Raw genomic sequence first — 23,193 nt, forward strand, 5'->3', positions numbered from 1 at the left:
TCTCTCTCTCTTTTACTGCATTCTCATTCTTTCTCTACATACATGCACACAAGAAGAAATTAATATAGTTATCATAATGGTGGAAGTAAACTTTGGGATATTTTTTAAAAGTTTATGCTTAAGTTTTAACTCTGGGTCAAAAAAATTGAAAAGACCACAATTTGCAATTCATACACTAAGATAGAGAATTGCAAGAAGAAAACAGTGTGTATCAAAAGCACCTGGAAAAATCCCCAATCTAACTCTATTTTATTCATGGATGTGTGAAGAGAGTCATGAACTGTATTAATTATAAAGATAAATAATTAATGCTACATGTATTATGTGTGCTCAAAGAGTATAAAAAACAGTGGCTTCAGAGTTGAAGGTTTGTTTGATATTAAGCAACAGCTAAAAGTTAGTAAAATAAAAATAAAATTCCATTGAAGCAACACAAATAGGTTTGGGAAAAAATAATACTATGCATAACTCCATAATTTATCCAAATCTTTTAATATCCTTTAAGATTCCTAAACCAGAGCCAAGAATATTTGGTCTAGAGTTGCTTCTTTCTGCAATCTTATTATAGCATAGTACACTTAATCTTAAATTCCTGATTTATGGTAGAATTTACGGATATTCCCACTGGGATCCTAAAGTTCTTAATTTGTTTACATATTTTGGCATTTTTCCAGATTTATGTGAACAGTAACAGATCCAAGAAACAAAGAAACGGAAATGTCTTTGAATAGCATTCTTTTACTATCAGGTCATACATACCTCCATTCAGTAAAACAGGCCACTGAATTCCTGAACTGGGCAGTTCAATAATACATTTTTTAAAACTCAGGTGGGATTAAAGAGAATGATTTTCTATTCAAACAAGAAAAGCAAAAGGAACTATGAACTTAACCAGGGCCTTAAAAACACACACAGGATGGAAAAAGAATTCCTCCAAACTATAGAAAAAAATTAGTAACACACAGATTTTATCATCTATTTCCTCCTCCTCAAAGGGATGTTTTGTTATCCTCTTAGACTGGAGAGCTTGCTTTCAATTAAATTAAGGGCTCAGATGTAAAGAATAGAAAAGGAACAAGAAAAGGAAAGGAAAGAAAAAGCTGACATACCAACAAACCAACCAATTTCAATAGCCCGTTTTATAATGAGGTAGAACAAAGAACAAAATGGATGGTGCCAAAATGACTAAGCTCCAGAAACCTCATTCAGTTAATCTAATATATGCTTTGCCAAACCTTATCCAAATAACCCAATTATTACAGTCCACAGACTGGTGGAAATTCTTACAAAATTGGCCTCCATGTGGAATCTCAAATCATGTATCCACTCAGGTCAAAAAGATCACTAGGATTGTCTGGTGGTAGCTTTGGTCTCTGGCTTAACTGTAATCGTGCAAAATGGAAAATGAGAGAATGCATCCAGGTAGAATTCTGGATGTAGATTTCCATCGGATTTTTTTAAAACATCAAGTATGGAACAGTCCCCCCTAGTTGTAATCTAGTTCCCTGAAAAAGTGTCCAAAACAGAATCAGAAATTCTGAATTTTCAAACTGTGTTTGGCTTCTAGTGTGCTGGGTAATCAAGAACCCTTAATCTCTGTATTGATATTTTTGGAATTGTCATATCACAAGGTTGATACAAACCACCTTACAGAGACCCTACAAGGACTAATTGAGGTTAAACAAAGAAAAAAATGCATTAGACAATCCAGCCTTCATCCATGCTGCTAAATAGACCCAGCTGTTTTATTAATAACAACTATTCAGCTTACTTGGTAGCATCTTTGCTAAATAGAGAGTAACTTGCATAATGCACTTCAGCTGTAGACTTTTAAAAAAATATCCAACTACTTTTAATTCGATATTACTTTCATTAGCAACAGAAAACCTATTTTTTTTTTCTCCATACACACTAATGTGTTAAAGTCAGATCTTGTGATTTGTGTGGTCAGATTTAGATGTGAATCTTTCATGTGGTGGACATAATGTAGGTTTTGATAAAGGCTTAAAAGTGAAGAAAATAAACTCTTTATATAATAGACTTATTTAAGGACTCATGATAAAACCCTGCACAATATTATTTACTTTTTAAATCCTGACAATCCAGTATCATCACAAGTAGTTGTCAGAATCCTTTCTCAAGCTTCAAAGTAAATACCATTTGTAGTATTTCATGTACAGATGTGAGAGTAGGGCCATAAAGAAAGCTGAGCATGAAAGAATTGATGCTTTTGAATTGTGGTGCTGGAGAAGACTCTTGAGAGTCCCTTGGGCAGTAAAGACATCAAACCAGACAATTCTAAAAGAAATCAACCCTGAATATTCATTGGAAGGACTGACGCCGAAGCTGAAGTTCTAATAATTTGGCTACCTGATGCGAAGAGCCAACTCATTGGAAAAGACCCTGATGCTGGGAAAGATTAATGGCAGGAGGAGAAGGGGACGACAGAGGGTGAGATGGTTGAATGGCATCATCGACTCAATGGACATGAGTTTGAGCAAACTCCAGGAGATATGAAAGACAGGGAAACCTGCTGTGCTGCAGTCCATGGGGTTGCAAAGAGTCGGACGTAACTTAGTGACTGAATAACAACATTTCATTTACCTAATCAGTATTTACTGAGAAAGATGAACTGATCAATGTATTTCATCAACTGAAAAATTCAGATTTTAACTCCACATGCTAAAAAAAGAAGCTGAGATTATTTATCCATTTACCAAATAATGTCAAACACATATTTTGTGCCAAATACTATTGTAGACAGTCACTAGAAGGTATACAAAGATGAAAAGTTCCTTCTTTTATATAACTTAAATTCTAATGAAGAGGCAAAAATCAGAAATGTGAGTGATAAAGGAAATTCTTTTTAAAGGAAATAATTATTAGACTGATGGGCAAAAAAAAAAAAAGCTGGTTATTTGAATGTTTAAGAGAACAGAACTTCAGACGGAAGAGACACTATATCTGTTTTTGGATACCAATGAAGAATAGGAAAAATCATAATTGTGTAATGAATTATTCAATTTACAATAACACCAGGAAAGAGCAAATCACAGGTAAGAAATATGGACAATGTTAATAAAGGCTATTTCAAACATGGGCTTCAGCCCACTCTTTGCTGGTGAATCAAAGTGGGACTTCTTTGAATAATATTTTAATTTTTTTAATTGAAGTGTGATTGACATGCAAAATTATACTAGTATAAGGTGTACAAAATGATTGACACACTAGGTCTAGTGGTCATCTGTTACCATACAAAAGTATAACTGTTTTTCTTTGGGTAATTACTTTCAAGATTTATTCTATTAGCAACTTTCAAATATGATGACCTTTTTAGAAATCAAAGATTCTAATATTTCAGATTGAAAGAGAAAAGTTACTTGGCTCTGCTTAGGTCAAGCTCATCATACTGACACCATTCATCCCCAAATTTTTCCATTGAGCAAACATTGTGAACACTTGGGACAGTCTCATGACAAGAGAAGACTTCCTCCTCTCTTCTGCCTAGATGTTCTCTAGACTTTCCTTTCTCTTGCAAAGATGATGAAAGGATTTCAACTTCCCTTTTTAGGTCTTGTTGAGGCACAAATATCTGTAATGCAACTCTAGTTCATCAAGGCAATATTTCCTTCTACTTTTCTATGTTACACTTTTGTTATCCAGGTATGTTTGATCATTCATTGCCTGAGGAAATCCCAACAACTTTAGAGCTCAAAGATTGCCATCTCTGTGAGTGATAAAATTTTTATGTGCATATCAGTCTTTGGCTTCCCTTTTGGCTCAGTAGTAAAGAATCCACCTGCCAATGCAGGAGATGCGGGTTTGATCCCTAGGTCAGGAAGATCTCCTGGAGAAGGAAATGGCAACCCACTCCAATATTCTTGCCTGGGATATCCCATGGACAGAGGAGTTTGGTGGACTACAGTTCAAGGGGTCACAAAGAGCCAGACATTAACTGAGCGACTGACCGACAACAACAAGTCAGTCTTCGTAGGTTTTACTGGCACACACAGACCCAAGGATGTTTTAAATATTGTCTGTGTGGAGTGGCAATGGCCAAAGGAAAGGAAGAGTACAGAAACACTGAAAGGCAATGGACTTTACCCATTTTCTTCCTCTCGCTATTAAAGAAAAAAAATTGAGATTCCCATTTTGGAGAGGCAGTCTTTAAGCGATCTTAAAATAGTATGTTTTACAGACTTCACTGACGTGAGAGCAAACTTAAGGTTACCGAGGCTAAAGATGGGGGAGAGGGATAGATTAGGAGTTTGGGATGGACAGGTACACAGTGCTGTATTTTGACATAAATCACTGCAAGGTCTTTTTTGATCCACCTCCCAGAGTAATGAAAATAAAAACAAAATAAACATATGGAATCCAATTAACCTTAAAAGCTTTTGAACAACAAAGGAAACCATAAACAAAAAGACAAAGACAACCCTCAGAATGGGAGAAAATATTTGCAAATGATATGACCAAGAAGGGATTAACCTTCAAAATATACAAACAGTTCATGAGGCTTAATATCAAAAATAAACAAACAACCCAATCAAAAAACAGGAAGACGACCTAAACAGACATTTCGCCAAAGAAGACATACAGATGGCCAAAAAGCACATAAAAAGACACTCAACATCACTAATTTTTAGAGAAATCCAAATCAAAACCACAATGAGGTATCATCTCACACTGGTCACAATGTCCATCATCAAAATATCTACAAACAATAAATGCTAGAGAGGATGTGGAGAAAAGGGAACCCTCCTGTACCGTTGGTGGGAATGTAAATTAGTACAGCCATGATGGAGAACAGTATGGAGGTTCTTTTAAAAACTAAAAATAGAAATACCATATGACTTAGCAACCCCACTCCTGGGCATATACCTGAAGAAAATCATAACTGGAAAAGACAGATGCACCCTGATATTGACTGCAGCACTATTTACACTAGCTAGGACATGGAATCAACCTAAATGTTCAACAAAAGAATGGAAATGTTGTGGGGTGTGTGTGTGTGTGTGTGTGTGTGTGTATAAAATCAATGGAATATTACTCAGTCATAAAAAGAACAAAATCACATCCACAACAGTGTCATACTGAGTGAAGTCAGACACAGAAAGACAAATATATGATATTGCTTATATGTGGAATCTAAAACAAGGGGTACAAATGAGCTCATTTTCAAAACAGAAATAGAGTCACAATGCAGAAAACAAACTTATGGTTACCAGAGGATAAGGAAGGGAGGGATAAATTGGAAGACTGAGATTGAGATATACACATTACTAAATATATCACAGATAACTAATAAGAACCGGCAACCCACTCTAGTATCCTTGCCTGGAAAATCTCATGGACAGAGGAGCCTGGTGGGCTGCAGTCCATGGGGTCACAAAGAGTTGGGCACAGCTGAGCAACTAACACTTACTTACTTAATAAGAACCCGCTGTGTAGCACTAGAGAAGGCAATGGCACCCCACTCCAGTACTCTTGCCTGGAGAATCCCATGGACGGAGGAGCCTAGTGGGCTGCCGTCTATGGGGTCGCACAGAGTCAGACACGACTGGACTTAGCAGCAGCAGCAGCTGTGTAGCACAGGGAACTCTACTCAATATGCTGTAATGGACTATATGAGAAAAGAATCAGAAAAAATTAAAAACAGTGGATACTTGTATATGCGTAACTGATTCTCTTGGCTGAACAGTAGAAACTAACACAACATGGTAAATCAACTATACTACAATAAAATTTTTTTAAAAATGCCTTTCCATGAGAAAAATAGTATGTTTTATAATACTATGTAGAATCATGCTTAGGAATATAAGCTCCAAAGTTAGATAACCAAATTTGAATCTCAAGTCTTGCAGCTGGTGCTTGAGTGACTCTGTTACTTAAAGTTATTAAAAACGTACGTACCTTGGTTTCTTTGTCTTTTAAATGGAGATTGGTATGCTACTGAGGACATGCAGTTATTATGAAGAAAAAGTTATGCAGGTGCAAAAGCACTAAGAACAGTTTCTGGAACACAGTAATTCAGTCAACAAATGTTAGCTACTTCTATAATCAATATCATTTTAGACCCAAGAAAGTTTAACTTCTTCAGAAAACTTTTCTATAATATTCAGGTGTACTTTTCTCCTTCAGTAACAACTAATAGGGAAGGAGTCATCCAGAGAACCTTCTAAGACTTTGGGATCATTGCCCTAACCAACAGGTCTCCTTATAAACTATCTCCTTTAGCAAAATGTGCATCTCCAGATAGATTCTAGACTTTCGAGATTAAATGTACCACACACTACCACAGATTCCCTTTCCTTGCTTATCAACTGGTGCTCAATAAAAAGATTCAAAACTCAGTAATGCAAAACAAACAAATAAAAAAAGCCAATAGATGTTTATTGAGTTCACCTGTCTGCTGGAGGCCCTGCCAATCTTAGCCGGGCTTTTTCATCCATTTGATGACCAGCTGGAAGTCAGGTGATCCAGGCTCCTGTTTTCTTTTGAAAGTAGCAGGCCAGGCTGAGCATGTGCATCTCACAGTGGTGGCAGAAGTGGGAAAGAGCAAGCAGCAACGTCCAAGGTCTCGTCTCAGTGGTGCCCCACCACTTCTGAGTTGCTCTGTTGGCCAAAGAAGGTTTTGTGATGAATTCCAAGGTCAAGAAGTGGACATAAATTCCTCCTATGGAAGCTAAGCGGAAGGAAAGAGTATTTATAAACAACAATTCAACCCACCACACCCATGCAGACATCATTAAGAGGACACAATATTTTTCCACTGTGCCTCAATACAGCTTTCATATCCTTAGCTGCCAAAGTAATTGCTGGGAAACCTGCTAAATAGAAGGGAAAGAAGAAAAAAAGCTAATTAAGACTTCTGGTTTTGCAAATTTTTAATATATTTTACAGAATATAGCTGAATCTCCAATTCTATTTGTACGCAATGTAAAACATCATACTGTTACAGTTTGAGAATACTGTATTTAGTTATTCAGTTGAGGCTGAGTTAGTTTGAAAAATAAGTACATATATGCTAAACATTAATGAAAACTGGCATTAGATTTAAACATATCAATAATTTAGTTATCAATTACCTCTATTTGTTTTGTAAAGAGAACATTTAAAATACTTAATAGTAGTTTCTTACTTTTCATTTTAAAATATATACGCTTTCATAATTTTGAAACTAAAAATACACGAGAACATATATAAATGTTACAGTGTCAAACACCACATATACAGCCACTTCCAGCCCACTTATTTGAAACTATATTAATAAATACTAAAACAATATATATTTATCATTTATTCTGCTTATTTTTAATTAAATTTTAAAAATAATTTCAAATCTTTCTTATCTTAAATGGCTTTCTTAACATTTTGCTAAAATATTATAGTTTATGTTTCTTTGATATAATTAGTTTCAACATTAAAAGGAAGTAAAATTTACATATTTAACTTAAGAAATGTAATACTGCAAATTGATTTTTATAAAAGAAATAGTGCACACACATATATAAAGTAAAATTTGATAGTTATAATTACAGACGACCCTTGAAGATGCAGGGGTTAGGGGAACTGACCTCCCCAGTAGTTGAAAATCTGTGTATAATTTATAGTTGGCCCTTTGCATCCATGGTTCCTTCCAATCTGAACATTCAACCATTGTGTAGTACTGTAGTAGGTACTACTGAACAAACTCACATATAAGCGGTCCAATGCAGTTCAAACTTGTGCTGTGCAAGGGTCAACTGTTTAATATCGAGCCTTTTCCTGGCAAACCAATGCAAAATGCTTAAAGTTGCCACAGTAAGAAGGGCTTTGGGTAGAATACGGATCTGACTTTTATCCGTAGATGAGTATTTACAACAAGTTGTCTCACGCTGAGCACTTTCCTGAAAACAAAAACAAACAAACAAACAAACTACCTCTTACCAATGAAGGTCAATCAAACCACTGATCACACTGTGTTAACTTCCTAAAAAGGCTAACTTTAAATGGCATGTAATTAAGTAGCATACATTTAAAAAGAAAGCAGTCTTTCCTCAAATTTTTACAAGTAAAAAGCAATTTCAGCAACCCTCAGGCATACTTTACCATTATTTTTAAAGGAATTTTGGAAAATAATGTGAAAATGGACAGTTCTCATAAATGTATGTTTCCAGAAGTGAAGATGAAAATATACCTGTAAAGTTGCCTCTGGATCTCTTAACAAACACAGCTGATTTATCTTTCTCTCTTGGCCAATATTTCTCTTCATTCCCTTTATCCTTAGCTATGATTTCTGTATGTTGAAAAGCCAAAAGCCTCAGGAGTTTCCTGTGGTCAATGGACTGACATGTCCCTTCGCATCCATTCTCCAATACTCACCCAGAGCCTCTGGTTAATTTCCCACGGCCTTGCTGCTGGATGTCCTTTGCCCACAATCCCCACAATCATCGGTATATAGGAAATGAGCTTAAAACTCATTCTTAGTACCCAAGTTTAAGCCCTGCTTTTTGCTACTAAGCAGATGCATGTCTTTGGAGAAGTCAGTGAAGATCTCTGAGCCTCAGTTTTCATCTCAACAGTAAAGGATGTGAGGAGATTTCTTTAAATTATTTTCAATGCTGTTAATCAGTTTGAAAATTATAAAGAAAAAAATTAAATGCCATAATGATGATGGGGATTTCAGACCCAACTTAATATTTTATCTAAATCTCACACACTAAATGTTTACCACTGCCTAGGGTAATGGCATACTAACTGTTCCAAGGTAAACTGTCATCTGGTATAACGTTATACCAGAGAAGAATTCACCTTGGAACAAACAGTATGCCTTTCAACTGAACAGTCCATTATTCCATTGAAATCTAAGGTAACACAGCCAGCACTCAATAGATACACTGATACTGTTTGTGCAAGAGAAATGCCCAGTTTCCCACCATGTACCTAAAGACACTAATCTTTTCTTTAAAATCTTGATAATTTTTCCCCTTTTGCCTTTATGAGCACTTTCAAATTCTTAAAACACTCACCTGAAGACATCAACAGGAACACCTATGACCTTTTACAATGCAGCCAACCCACCTTAACAGAGTTCTAACCAATATCCACACACTGCCCATATATTTTCATCCTCGAGATTTTTAATTAAATGATTTATTTATATTTCTTAACATTCCAAGAGACAGAGAGAGAGAGAAAATTGTGAGCCCAGGAATTTAGATTCAAGCCTACATTCATTCAAACCAACACACTTCATCTAGGAGAATGCATTGCAAGGATTATTTCATGTCCTTTATATTCTACTACTATTTAAATATAAACTCTCCAACTACTATGGATACTTGGGAAATACAGGGAAAATTACCCAACATGTTAAGAAGAGACTGCACAAGGCAGATAATTCACAGACTATCTGTAACTGAAAACATTTTATGCAACTTTCATAGTTCCCATGTGGCAGGCTAAACTCTGGCATAACCCTTTCTAATGTGTTTCTATAAAGTATATATATAGAACAAAAAGCATCACTAATGATTGAATTCACAGAAGTATAAAATATAAGGTAAGGGGAAAATCATCAGTATCTAAGATGTATATACCAGTGGAAATTCGAAAGAATAAGAACTTAAAAAGGCAGCAGTTATCAAAATTATTTGATGTACAATCAACTACCTGTAAGTTGATACACCTTTCAGAAGACTAACTTAAGATTGACCAGTATTAATTTCATGACACTTTTCAGTCTTCTTTTAAAGTTATTCAGAAAAATCAGAAGCCTTTTAAATTAAGTAAGTCAAAACTATATTTCATAAACCTAGGAAAATATACAATTTAAAACATTAGAAAAGCAGAAGGAGAGTCTATCTCCTTTAGGAATCTAAGGTAATGTGAGGCTATTGGTGAAGATACTCAGATCATAGTTCACTGCTATCTCTTTTTTGTCAAAGTATGAAAAATCAGGATGCAATTCAAAATAACCCACGGAGAGAGGATACTGTTAAGAATTAACAATAATCATTAATCTTAATTATTAGTTTCATTATACAGTGATTTACTAATTAACATAGAGATAATAGTTGACATTTTCTAAACTTTAATTCCTTGGAGAATTAGCTGACTCCTCATTATTTCTATTTTACCCTTTCATGCCTTTGTGAAAAGATTCTTTATATGAAGGCCATTATTTTCCACTTATTTGTTCTTTTCCGATGTAGGGAATTTATATTTGGCACGCATAAAAATGTTTTTAAGTTCACCTAAGCATCACATCCTACAAATTATAAAAGACAACTTCAACATTCTGCCATATACAATTCGGAGGGAAGCACAAAAGAAATACTTAGGGGAATGTTTCTAAGAACACAGCAGGTAATTTCCTCCATGTTCTTTATGCTACCAGTAGTTGACCAATGAGTCCAGAGTTTCTTTCTTTGATTAAGGCAGCAATAATGGTGGCGCCTTGCTTTAAACTTTCCTGTAGCTTCTGTTCCTCCTGAAAGAAAACAATAATTGTTCCAGAAATAAAAGATATCAACACATTACATTTAACAAGGAGCTACTTTTCTTTTTAAAAAGATATTTTTTAAAGAAACTTCCCCCCAACTTTATAGAGATATAAACATAAGTATAACATTGTATAACTCTAAGCTATATGATGTGCTGATGTGATATACATATACATATGTGTGTGTATATATATAGCAAAATTATTACTCAAGTAAGGTTTGTTATCACATCTATCACCTCATATAGTTAACATTTTTTTGGAAGGGGGGTAATAACATTTATGGGTTTTCCAGATGGCTCAGTGGTAAAAGAATTCATCTGCCAGTGCAGGAGACATGGGTTCCATCTGTAGATCAGGAATACCCTGGAGTAGGAAATGGCAACCTACTCCAGTATTCTTGTCTGGAAAACCATATGGACAGAGGAGGCTGGTGGGCTACAGTACATAGGGTAGCAAAGAATTGGACACAACTGAGGCACTGAGTATGCATACATAAACATTTAAGATCTACTCCCTCAGCAACCTTGAAGTATACAATATAGTACTGTTAACTATTCAGCCACTAGGCTATCCATTACATTTTCTGAACTTACTCATCTCCAAACTGGAAGTTTTTATTCTCTGACCAACATCTCCCCATTTTCTCCACTTCTCAGCCCCTGGCAACCACCAATCATAGACTCAGCCCCTGGCAACCACCAATCATAGACTCAGCCCCTGGCAACCACCAATCATAGACTCAGTCCCTGGCAACCACCAATCATAGACTCTGTGTTAGTATGAGTTTAAGGAGTCACTCTGCACTGGCTTGCTGTTCTTTGGGCTAAGCATTGTTAGCAATCAGACTGCAGCCACTGGCAAGGACTTGATGCCTCAGATAAAGGAGAAATGCTTTTACAAACACTTATGTTATAGAAAAAATATCCGCTGAAAGTACCAAGAAAAGCACTGACACAATTTCAAATGCTAATATTATGGAACAAAAGGTTAATTTCCCTGAATCCAATATCTGACCAACTTTGGCTCTTCATTGAAGTGTGAGCATTTCTCTGATGATGCAATTCTTTTCTTCATCTTTTTTTTTTTTTTAGTGTTCTTCAACAACAGACTGTTATAAGCTGTGAGAATTGGTGTGGAGGGGGGAAAAATCTTCTTGTTTCTTAAGTAAAGTAAATTGTCAGGCAGATTTGTGAAATGAGTTACCTCACAAGTTGCTAAAATGTGGTTTTTGCCTTTGAAATCATATTCTGCCTTTGAAATTCATATTCTATGAAGTTCTGTTTTTTTTTTTAATTATTTAGGCTTCCTGAATGTATGAAGGAATGATAATATGAAAGGAAAATGAAAGTGGAAACAGAGCTAATACCTTAAGGCCCTTGGGTTATGAATTGAGCTATGTCCAAACAGAGAGTTCTAGTGACCAATTTCTACACTTTGGCACCATCCATAATGCCTTGTCCCAACATTCAATATATCGCTAGCACCCCTGCTTCTACCTCTTTATCCATATATTCCACTCAAACTGCCACTGTCAGCATAATACCTCAGGCCCCAAATTACTGAAACACTCTCGTAGTCTCTCTAAAGTCTGTCCTCTTCTATCCTATTTCCTACATAGCAATGAAAATACTGATAATAAATAATAAAAATCTGATCACATCATAATTCTGCCTAAAATCCTTTGAAGGCTATCTTTAAACTTCAGGATCAGTTGTGAACCCTTTACCTGGCAGGTCTTTTATCCTTCCAAGCTTCTTCTTGCTGCTGCTGCTGCTAAGTCACTTCAGTCGTGTCCGACTCTGTGCGACCCCATAGGTGGCAGCCCACCAGGCTCCGCCGTCCCTGGGATTCTCCAGGCAAGAATACTGGAGTGGGGTGCCATTTCCTTCTCCAGTGCATGGAAGGGAAAAGTGAAAGTGAAGTCGCTCAGTCGTGTCTGACTCTTAGCGACCCCATGGACTGTAGCCTACCAGGCTCCTCCGTCCATGGGATTTTCCAGGCAAGAGTACTGGAGTGGGGTGCCATTGCCTTCTCCGTCCAAGCTTCTTCTTACCATTCCCTTAAAATCACTCAGTTCTCCAAGCTATGTAGAACTGTTTAAGATTGCCCAAACAAGCCATTTTTCAAGCTTTCATCCCTTTGCACTAACTAATCCCTTTGTCAGAAAAGCTTTCCCACTCGCATCCTAGCCTAGCTGACCCAACTCACTCTGAGGTTCAACTCGGGTATCAGTGACACTTGAAATCTCCTTTGACTGCTGTTCTCCAACTCAATTTGAGTGAGGTGAATATATATGTTTCCATAGCTGTGAATTCTAAAATACTAAATTCTAATAGTCTTTCTAGCTGACCGTCTATTCCACCAGATGATCAGTTTCTTTCTGTCACATTTTAAAAGACTTTTTACTTTGTATTGGGGTACAGCCAATTAACAATGTGATAGTTTCAGGTGAACAGCAAAGAGACTCAGCCATACATATACATGTATCTATCCTCCCCAAACTCCTCTCCCTTCCAGGCTGCCATATAACAAGAAGCGTTTCTTGATGCAAAGAATATTTTATCTTTGAAGATGAAAAATCTAGTTCAATGCCTTACCCACTGTAGCACTACATAAACTGTAACAAATTCAAAGCAAAGGGAGCTCTGACTCTGATGGACATATATTCACCCTTTCCATTTGATTCATTTGTTAACAACGACAAGTATTTTATTACTTTGTTTATTCCTATTTACATGTTTACTCAGAATTCTGGCAACTGTGCAAAGAAGAATGCTATCTTATCGAAGCCTTCCCACTACCACCATGCGTACATTAGCCCAGGCTTGGGTTTCTCGTCTTTGATGATGGTAGTTAAGAGATCACCTCTGCTTTAGCTCCTCTTTTCATCAGTTTCCCTGATTGTGTTCTAAGAGGTGGAGATGGGGAAGATGCACTGGGGCCGAACAGTGGCTATTTTGCCTCTTGTGAGTGAGTTTTAATGACATTTCAATAATGGATTTCAAATGCTGTATCAGTTTCAAGAATATCAAATCACATTAACAAATCTGGCAAAACAAATACAATATTGTAAAGTTAAAAAATAGATAAACTAATTTAAAATAAAAAAAATAAAAAGATAAAAAAAGAAATAAGTATTCTAAAACTGAAAAAACTAGAAAACAACTATGGACACATATTTGTCACTCTTAATGATTAATTAATTACAATGTTGCAGTGTATGATACACATCTAAGTCTCATTAAATTGAGATATACAACCGATGATGATAATTAAGATTTTCCATTCAAAAATAAACAGGAAAAGGTGATCTGCATAGTTTCTTTGAAACCAGTTCACACTTATAATAAAAGCAGCACAGTAACAAAGAAATGAAGGTGGAAAAAAAGTCTGTTTAAGATTCTAGGGCTAGAAAAATCACATTTCTCTATCTTGGAATAAATCTTCCATGCTCATTTTGATTGCTCCATAACTTACATATCTTTAACTAATAATGAATTTAAGTAAGAATGTTCTTTTAAAGATTCACAGTTGTTTATAGGCATCATTTGCAAAGATTAGAATTCAGTGAAAAGAACCTATGGTATTTCACTATATATTTTTCCCTCTCTGCCTGAGCTCAATCATTTCATCTTTGAAAAACATGGAATTTTAAGAGCTGATTTAAACAAGATGGTGAGACAGACATATACTTAGAAAATTCTAGTAGGTACACAGATTAGATATATAAATAATTTATAGATTTCAAACTCATCTCAAAACTCCATTTCTCTATAAAAGTACTGATAAAATAAGTAAAAAAAAAAATGCAAATAAAACTTTAAAATGGATTTCCTGCTGAAAGTGGATTTTCAAAACAGTATTTTAACCCTTGATGGATATAAAGATGCGAGGAGGGCATTACAGGTGGGCATTTTATCATCATTCATCCATATTTACATATATGTATATGCATTCATTATTTTCTGTGTTCCAAATATGACAGGATAAAAAATTTAATGTTAAAACTACATGAGCAAGGTTAACATGAACACTGAAAAATCATGCTGATGGTATGCACCCTTGATTTTTTTTTTTTAATATATTTTTGATGTGGACTATTTTTTGAAGTCTTTATTGAATTTGTTACAATATTCCTTCTGTTTTATGTTTTGGATTTTTGGCCACTAGGTATGTGAGATCTTAGCTCCCCAAGCAGGAATCAAACTTGTACTCTCTGTATTGGAAGGTAAAGTCTTAACCACTGGACTGCCAGGGAAGTCCCTCTTAATACGATGAAATGGTATTTCATTATCTGTGTGGTCTCTCCCTGACCCCAAACCCATAACTTCAGTTTAGTCATGAGAAAAACATCAGACAAACTCCAATAGAGGGACATTCTACAATATATTTGACCAATACTCCTCAAAACTGTTAAATTTATGAAAAACAAGGGGAGTCTAGAAACTGTCACAGCGAAGAGGAACCTAAGGAGACATGACAGCTAAGAGTAATGTAGTATCCTGGAATAAAAAAATACAGTGGGTAAAACCAAGGAAATCTGTGTAAACAATGGCTTTAGTTGTTAATAATAGGGGAAGCTGCACACAGGGCACAGGGAAACTTTGTACTGTCTTCTCAATTCTTCTGTGGGTCTAAAAAACAAAGTGTATTATTTTTCAAGAAAAGAAGTGTTTAATCAGGCTCTAGACTCAGATTGCTGGTATCAAACACTGGCTTTGACAACTGCCAAATGATTTTTGAGCAAATTATTGAAGTTTTTAGTTGTGTGTTTTTCATCTGAAACTGGAGTTAACGATATTATCTACTTTACAGAATTTTTTTGGTAAGGACTAAACCAAGTAAGACATGTAAATCACAGATATCTAACAAATATTCTATTTTAACAGCTGCTAGAAATATTTTTATGGAGCCACAACAGAGTAGCTGATATCACCTACTCACTAATTCATCATCAGTTCAGTTTAGTCGCTCAGTCGCATCTGACTCTTTGCGACCCCATGAATCGCAGCACACCAGGCCTCCCTGTCCATCACCAACTCCCGGAGTTTACCCAAACCCATGTCCATCGAGTCAGTGATGCCATCCAATCATCTAATCCTCTGTTGTCCCCTTCTCCTCCTGCCCCCAATCCTTCCCAGCATTAAGGTCTTTTCCAATGAGTCAACTCTTCGCATGAGGTGGCCAAAGTATTGGAGTTTCAGCTTCAACATCAGTCCTTCCAATGAACACCCAGGACTGATCTCCTTTAGGATGGACTGGTTGGATCTCCTTGCAGTCCAACGGACTCTCACAACCATTAAACCTGGAAAACTCTAGGTAAAAATGTTGTTTGCAGATCTAAGACAGTAACCAACACATGTCCACTGTCCTTGAAAGCAGAGATCTTTGGCTAACATTCACCTCAGATGTCTTGTTAAGAGAATTTTTCAAAACTTATGAAGAGGAGAAATAGAGCCCAAGAGAATGACAGTCTGTCTGGATGTTAAAAATAGAGGTTACAATTTAAAATTGCTCAAGTAACTCATATTGGGCAAAAAATATCCCGGCAAGGGGAGAGCTGCAAAGAATTCCTAAAATTCTGCTGAAAACTCCACTTGTTTGGCCAGTTCCTACTCGGTGCTTGCATAGGAAGAGACTCCATGGGGACTAAAAGAGAATAATTCCTGGCAAGCTGGAGAGAGGAGAAGAGATTTCAGAAGCTCCTCTGTACTTAGAAGGAGATTAGATGTGATTTAGGCTGGAACACGGAGACCTTGGTGAACATTCGTGACCTTCAGCCGAGATATCTGATTGGCCATGCCTACAGCCCAGGAATAAGGACAAAACTGAACAAGAGCTGCCTGAACGAAGCTTTAACAACCTCCAGAATACCAAGTTGATTTCCCAATAACACAAGTGCTCTCCAGAACAAATTTTATTCTTTGCAGGAAGCTAAAATAAGCCAGAACTACTTTTATAATGTATTATAACTCCACTCCAGTACTCTTGCCTGGAAAATCCCATGGACGGAGGAGCCTGGTAGGCTACAGTCCATGGGGTTGCTAAGAGTCGGATACGACTGAGCAACTTCACTTTCACTCTTCCCTTTAATGGACTGGAGAAGGAAATGGCACCCCACTCCAGTGTTCTTGCCTGGAGAATCCCAGGCATGGCGGAGCCTGGTGGGCTGCCGTCTATGGGGTCGCACAGAGTCGGACACGACTGAAGTGAGTTAGCAGCAGCAGCAGCATAACTAACGTATGACAGGCAGTAAAATATTACTTGACAAGTAAAGAAGTAGAACACAAAGCAGCAAAAAAAAAAAAAAGAAAAGCATCACCCATAAACAAGAGAAAAAAATATCAATTTAAACAGATCCAGAAATGATCCATATATTGGAATTACCATGCAAGGTTTGTAAAATTACTATGATTAATATATTGAAAAAAAAAATGAGGAAGAGATGGAAATGTTGATGAAAACTGGAAAATGTTAATGTAGAATTGGAGTCTCAAATAAAAATAAATTTATAATTTTACAATATAATACTTGAAATTAAGAATTTATTGACTGGTTTAACATGAGATTGCATGTGTGTGTTAGTCACTCAATTGTGTCCAAATCTTTGCAACCCCATGGACTGTAGCCCATCAGGCTCCTCTGTCCATGGAATTCTCCAGGCAATACTGGAGTGGGTTACCATTCCTTTCTCCAGGGCATCTTCCCCAGCTCAGGGATCTCCTGAACCCAAGTCTCCTGAATTGCCTGGAGATTCTTTAATATCTGAGCCACCAGCGAAGCTTTAATGTGAGATGGGCAGATCCAAAGACAGTCTTAGTGAAGTAAAAAAAATATCCAAACTGAAGCACAGAGACAGAAATGGTGAATTACAACCATAATCTCCTTGTACCTTCTAATCACATTATTAGTCTATTTCCCTATTCTTTATCTACTGACACGCCCTACCACCATCACCACAAAACCTGCTTGGGACATTTAGAAAACTGCATATGTGTTATGTCAATGACCATGTCATCTTGGAATATTTACTCCATGAAACAAAAAAATTAAAAAATATTAACCTCATCCCAAGAAAATCAATGTCATGTAAGGTAAAAAAAAAAAAAAATGTACAAGACTTGTTGTTGTTCAGTCACTCACTAGTGACTGACTCTTTGTGACCCCATGGACTACAGCATGCCTGGCTTCCTTGTCCTTCACCACCTCCTGGAGCTTGCTCAACTCATGTCCATCGAGTCAGTGATGCCATCCAACCATCTCATCCTCCATTGTCCCCCTTCTCCTCCTGCCTTCAATCTTTCCCAGCATCAGGGTCTTTTCTAATGAGTCAGCTCTTTGTATCAGGTGGCCAAAGTATTTGAGCTTCAGCTTCATCATCAGTCCTTCCAATGAATATTCAGGGATGATTTCCTTTAGGATTGACTGCTTTGATCTCCCAGAGGAGGCAATGGCACCCCACTCCAGTACTCTTGCCTGGAAAATCCCATGGATGGAGGAGCCTGGTAGGCTGCAGTCCATGGGGTCGCTAAGAGTCGAACACGACTGAGTGACTTTACTTTCACTTTTCACTTTCATGCATTGGAGAAGGCAATGGCAACTCACTCCAGTGTTCTTGCCTGGAGAATCGCAGGGATGGGGGAGCCTGGTGGGCTGCCGACTATTGGGTCACACTGAGTCGGACACGGCTGAAGTGACTTGGTGGCAGCAGCAGCAGCTTTGATCTCCTTACTGTCCAAGGGACTCTCAAGAGACTGCTGCTGCTGCTGCTGCTAAGCCACTTCAGTTGTGTCCGACTCAGTGCGACCCCATAGACGGCAGCCCACTAGGCTCCCCGATCCCTGAGGTTCTCCAGGCAAGAACACTGGAGTGGGTTGCCATTTCCTGCTCCAATGAATGAAAGTGAAAAGTGAAAGTAAAGTTGCTCAGTCGTGTTCGACTCTTAGCGACCCCCTGCTAGACTGTAGGTTATATTGCTATATCTGGGCATAAGAGAAATGAGGGGATTCAGAGCATGGTAGGATCACAGAAGGCAGGAATGGTTCCTCAGGGAGATAGAATAAAATGATGAGAGAAAAAGGAGGAAAACACTGTAGAGTTCCAAGATGGACAAGAAATGACTGATTCTTAGAGTGGCATATCAGTGTGATAAGCTACAATTTATGTAGGTATTGTAAGAAAAGTGGGAACCCAACAAAAACATAAGAAAAAAGTACCCAAATTAATCAGCAGTTTATTTACAATATGTAACTCTTGTTGTTCAGTTGCTAAGTTGTGTCTGACGCTTTTGTGACCCCCATGGACTTTTAGCCTGCCAAGCTCCTCTGTCCATGGGATTTCCAGGCAAGAATACTGGAATAGGTTGCCATTTGCTTCCCCAGGGCATGGATCTTCCTGAGCCAGGGATTGAACTCACATTTCCTGCATTGGACGCAGATTCTTTACCACTGACTCATCAGGGAAGCTCTATGTGTAACATTAGCAACATTCATTCCTAGGCTTCAGGTTTACCTTGATATATACTCAGCAGTCAGAATAAACTGTGAACATGGCACATCAATGTTTATATAACACATAAAAAACACAAGCATTAATTTTTTTTAATTAAACGAAAAATGGGAGGATATATAAAAAGATATGTACCCCAATGTTCATCGCAGCACTGTTTACAATAGCCAGGACATGGAAGCAACCTAGATGTCCATCAGCAGACGAATGGATAAGGAAGCTGTGGTACATATACACAATGGAATATTACTCAGCCATTAAAAAAAATACATTTGAATCGGTTCTACTGAGATGGATGAAACTGGAGCCCATTATACAGAGTGAAGTAAGCCAGAAAGAAAAACAACAATACAGTATACTAATGCATATATATGGAATTTGAAAGATGGTAACGATAACCCTACATGCGAGACAGAATAAGAGACACAGATGCATGGAACAATTTTATGGACTCTGAGGGAGAAGGTGAGGGTGGGACGTTCTGGGAGAATGGCATTGAGACATGTGTATTGTCATATGTGAAACAGAGCACCATTCCATGTTCGATGCATGTGACAAGGGCTCAGGGCCGGGGCAATGGGATGATCCAGAAGGATGGGATGGGGAGGGAGGTGGGTGGGGGGTCTGGGAAGGGGAACACATGTAAACCCATGGCTGATTCATGTCAATGTATGGCAAAAACTATTACAATATTGTAAAGTAATTAGCCCCCAACTAAAATAAATAAATTTATAAAAAAAAAAAAAAAAAAAAAGATATGTTAAAGTCTATGGTATTTTCCAAGTAGCACTAGTGGTGAAGAATCCACCTGCCAATGCAGGAGAGTAAGAGATGCAGGTTCCATCCCTGGGTCAGGAAGATCCCCTGGAGGAGGACATGGCAACCCACTGTAGTATTCTTGCCTGGAGAATTCCACGGACAGAGGAGTCTGGCAAGCTATAGTCCATAGCGTTGCAACATTTTTGCTTAAATCTAAATTATTGTCATAACAAGAATTACTTGTTTTAATTCATCACTCTAGTCACTTAATAACAATGTCACATTTTGGAAAAGATATAATAATTGCAAACACTATCATCTCATAAAATAATAATATAACTTCTAGCTGGAAAATACAATATTCACTTTTTTTCTTGGTTAAAACTATACTATAAACTAGAAACTGGTCATAAAGTAGCCAGGTTTCTTAAATTACTGGAAGGGAAAATATCAAAATGTAAACAAGAGTTATTCTTGGATGACAGATTTATGGCTATTTTTATTTCATCTTTATATTTTGCTTTATTTTCAAAATTTTCAGAATAAACACATTTTATTCTAGTAAGAAAAGTAAGCTTTGTAAAACTTACTTTCAAGACAATTTAAATTCAAGGAACTAAATTTGATTTGCTATATAAAACTGATAATTCATAATATTGTCTAAATTTTTAGAGAATATTTATCCTCATCAAAATACTCAAAATCTGTACAAAGAAAACATTTTTGTTTGAATATTGCAATTTTCAATAAAAGATCACCAAAAGAATCATAGCAATAATTCACAAAGTTTTAGCTTTCTGCTGATTTAGAGGTTAAGAAAGATATAATGGAAGTCAAGCTAAAAGTAACAACAGAAAAATGTGTACCTAATTTTTTTCAGCAGGTTAGCAATTTCTCATTGACATCTTGAAAGAGTTTCTTACAGTTGGATTTTTTTAAATATCAGGAAAAATATCAAATAAAATAGCAATATAAAATTGCTATTTAAAATTTTTTAAATCCTCAAACTGAATTATTTAGAATTAGACTTCACCAGGGGTTTTAACTAGAAACTTGTCATATTTAACTATTTCCTTATCACTTTGTACCTTCAGGATTTGGATAAAATATGTTATTTTTAAAACATTTTTATTTTATATTGAAGTATAATTGATCTACAATCCATAATACATTTAAAAAAAAAAACAACCTTATACAACTTAATAGAAAAGAAAACAAACAACCCAGTTAAAAAATGGGGAGAGGCTCCAAACAGACATTTCTCCAAAGAAATACACTGTGTTTAGTTGAAAGATTCATGAAAGTTCTAACTACTTTTATCTTTAAAAAATATAATTCTCAATTTACTCTAGAGTAATTAAGTCTTATCAATACAACTCTGTACTTCGAGGGTTTTTTTGTATGTACCGTATCTTTTTTTTTCTTTTTTTGGTTGATGGATAGGTTTCCTTCCCATGATTATATCTCTTATTTTCAGTAGTGTAAAAATTTTTTCAATGCAAAAATTCTCATGGGACTTTTTTTTTTTGGTTGCAACTCAAGAGTTTCATTTGGTAAACAAAGGAGAGTACACCGTCAAGGTGTGAGAGCGGGCCAACCCTGAAGAAGAGGCCTATACAGGTCTTCTGCCCAGTTTTTTAATTACATTGTTTTTTATATTGATTTCTATGAACTGTTTACGTATTTTGGATATTAATCCCTTATTGTTATGCTATTTGCATATATTTTCTCCTATTCAGTAGATTCTCTTTTTGTTTTGTCAAAGGTTTCCTTTACTCTGCAAAATCTTTTAGGTTAAATTTGGCCCCATTTGTTTTTGTTTTTGTTTTTAATTTTTAAAAATTAATTAATTTTAATTGGAGGTTAATCACTTCACAATATTGTAGTGGTTTTTGCCATACATTGACATGAATCAGCCATGGGTGTACATACATCCCCCATCCCTCCTCCCTCCCCATCCCATCCCTCTGGGTTGTCCCAGTGCACTGGCTTTGAGTGACCTGTTTGATGCATCAAACTTGGACTGGTGATCTGTTTCACATGTGGTAATATACATGTTTCAATGCTATTCTCTCAAATCATCCCACCCTCGCCTTCTCCCACAGAGTCCAAAAGTCTGTTCTTTATATCTGTGTCTCTTTTGCTGTCTCGCATATAGGGTCATTGTTACCATCTTTCTAAATTCCATATATATGCGTAAATATACTGTATTGGTGTTTTTATTTCTGACTTACTTTACACTGTATAATAGGCTCCAGTTTCATCTACCTCATTAGAACTGATTCAAATGCATTCTTTTTAATAGCTGAGTAATATTCCATTGTGTATATGTACCACAGCTTCCTTATCCATTCATCTGACGATGGACATCTAGGTTGCTTCCATGTCCTGGCTATTGTAAACAGTGCTGCGATGAACATTGGGTTACACGTGTCTCTCATGGGACTTTGAAGCCTTTGGCAAAGCAAGGCTTTGAAAAGCAAGGGAAAGAGGATTTCTTTATTTTCACAGAAGACTGGGGACGAAGGGGGTACCTCATCATTCACAGCAGCTTTTCTTTTCTCCTGCTCTGAGACCTGGGTTCAATCCCTGGGTTGTGAAGATCCCCTGGAGGAGGGTATGGCAACCCACTCCAGAATTCTTGCCTGGAGAATCTCATGGACAGAGGAGCCTGGTGGGCGACAGTCCATGGGGTCGCGAAGAGTCAGACATGACTGAGTGACTGAGCACAGCACAGCATGACCATCCACCTCACAATTTAGACAGGCAAAGTCTACCACTCCAGAAGCAAGTGATGAAGGAGTAACACATTACAAGTGTACAAGTGGTTGATTTTCTGTAATGCCATATTCTCAAAGTTCCTTACTGATCAACTACCCCTTTCAGTTATCTCAAAGGACAACTTTCGGCAAAACTATACCCAGTGTGAAAAGTCAAAGTGTTAGTGGCTCAGTCGTGTCTGACTCTTTGCAACCCCAGGACTATAGCCTACCAGTCTCCTCTGTCCGTGGAATTCTCCAGGCAAGAATACTGGAGTGGGTAGTCATTCTCTTCTCCAGAGGATCTTCCCGACTCAGAGATCGAACCCAGGTCTCCTGCATTGCAGGCAGATTCTTTATTGTTTGATACAATAGGGAAGCCATACCCAGTGTATCTAAACTTAAAGTACTTTTTAAAAGGTATATTTCAAAACATTAAACCCTATTGCCCTATCACACACACAATCAGTACTTGAATAAAGAGGTATAAACAAATTTATGTTATGCTGTTAGAATCAAATTTATGTGACTTTTGTAGGATATTGTCTCAAAGAATGGCAGGAAAAGCTATGACATCACTGTTCTCCAAATCTTTATAGTCAACTTAAAAGAAAATCTTTTAGAGATTTTCATCTTCCATGAATATCATTCCTAAAGAAGACAATGTACCTTGTT

General features: G+C 36.8%; 1 protein-coding gene across 10 annotated transcripts in view; it reads right to left on the reverse strand.

The window, feature by feature from the left end:
- The window catches only part of CRPPA (CDP-L-ribitol pyrophosphorylase A), a 417,735-nt gene that overhangs the window by 61,447 nt on the left and 333,095 nt on the right, over positions 1-23,193 (reverse strand). For 5 of the 10 annotated variants that reach the window (XR_014067826.1, XR_014067825.1, XM_081537649.1 and 2 more), the window contains one exon: positions 9,123-10,477. Coding sequence is in view for 3 of the 10 variants with exons in the window: in XM_081537649.1 (XP_081393775.1) it covers positions 10,373-10,477 (105 nt within the window). In the remaining 7 variants the exon portion in view is untranslated. Of the gene's footprint in view, positions 1-5,432; positions 5,627-5,916; positions 6,019-6,376; positions 6,689-6,732; positions 6,831-7,701; positions 7,893-9,122; positions 10,478-19,074; positions 19,132-19,759; positions 19,973-23,193 lie in introns of those variants that run through there. The other 5 variants (XR_014067823.1, XR_014067824.1, XR_014067827.1 and 2 more) reach the window with 5 other exon arrangements.

This window comes from Giraffa tippelskirchi, chromosome 10 (assembly GCF_054371585.1).
Source record: "Giraffa tippelskirchi isolate mGirTip1 chromosome 10, T2T-mGirTip1v1.2.pri, whole genome shotgun sequence".
Taxonomy (NCBI): domain Eukaryota; kingdom Metazoa; phylum Chordata; class Mammalia; order Artiodactyla; family Giraffidae; genus Giraffa; species Giraffa tippelskirchi.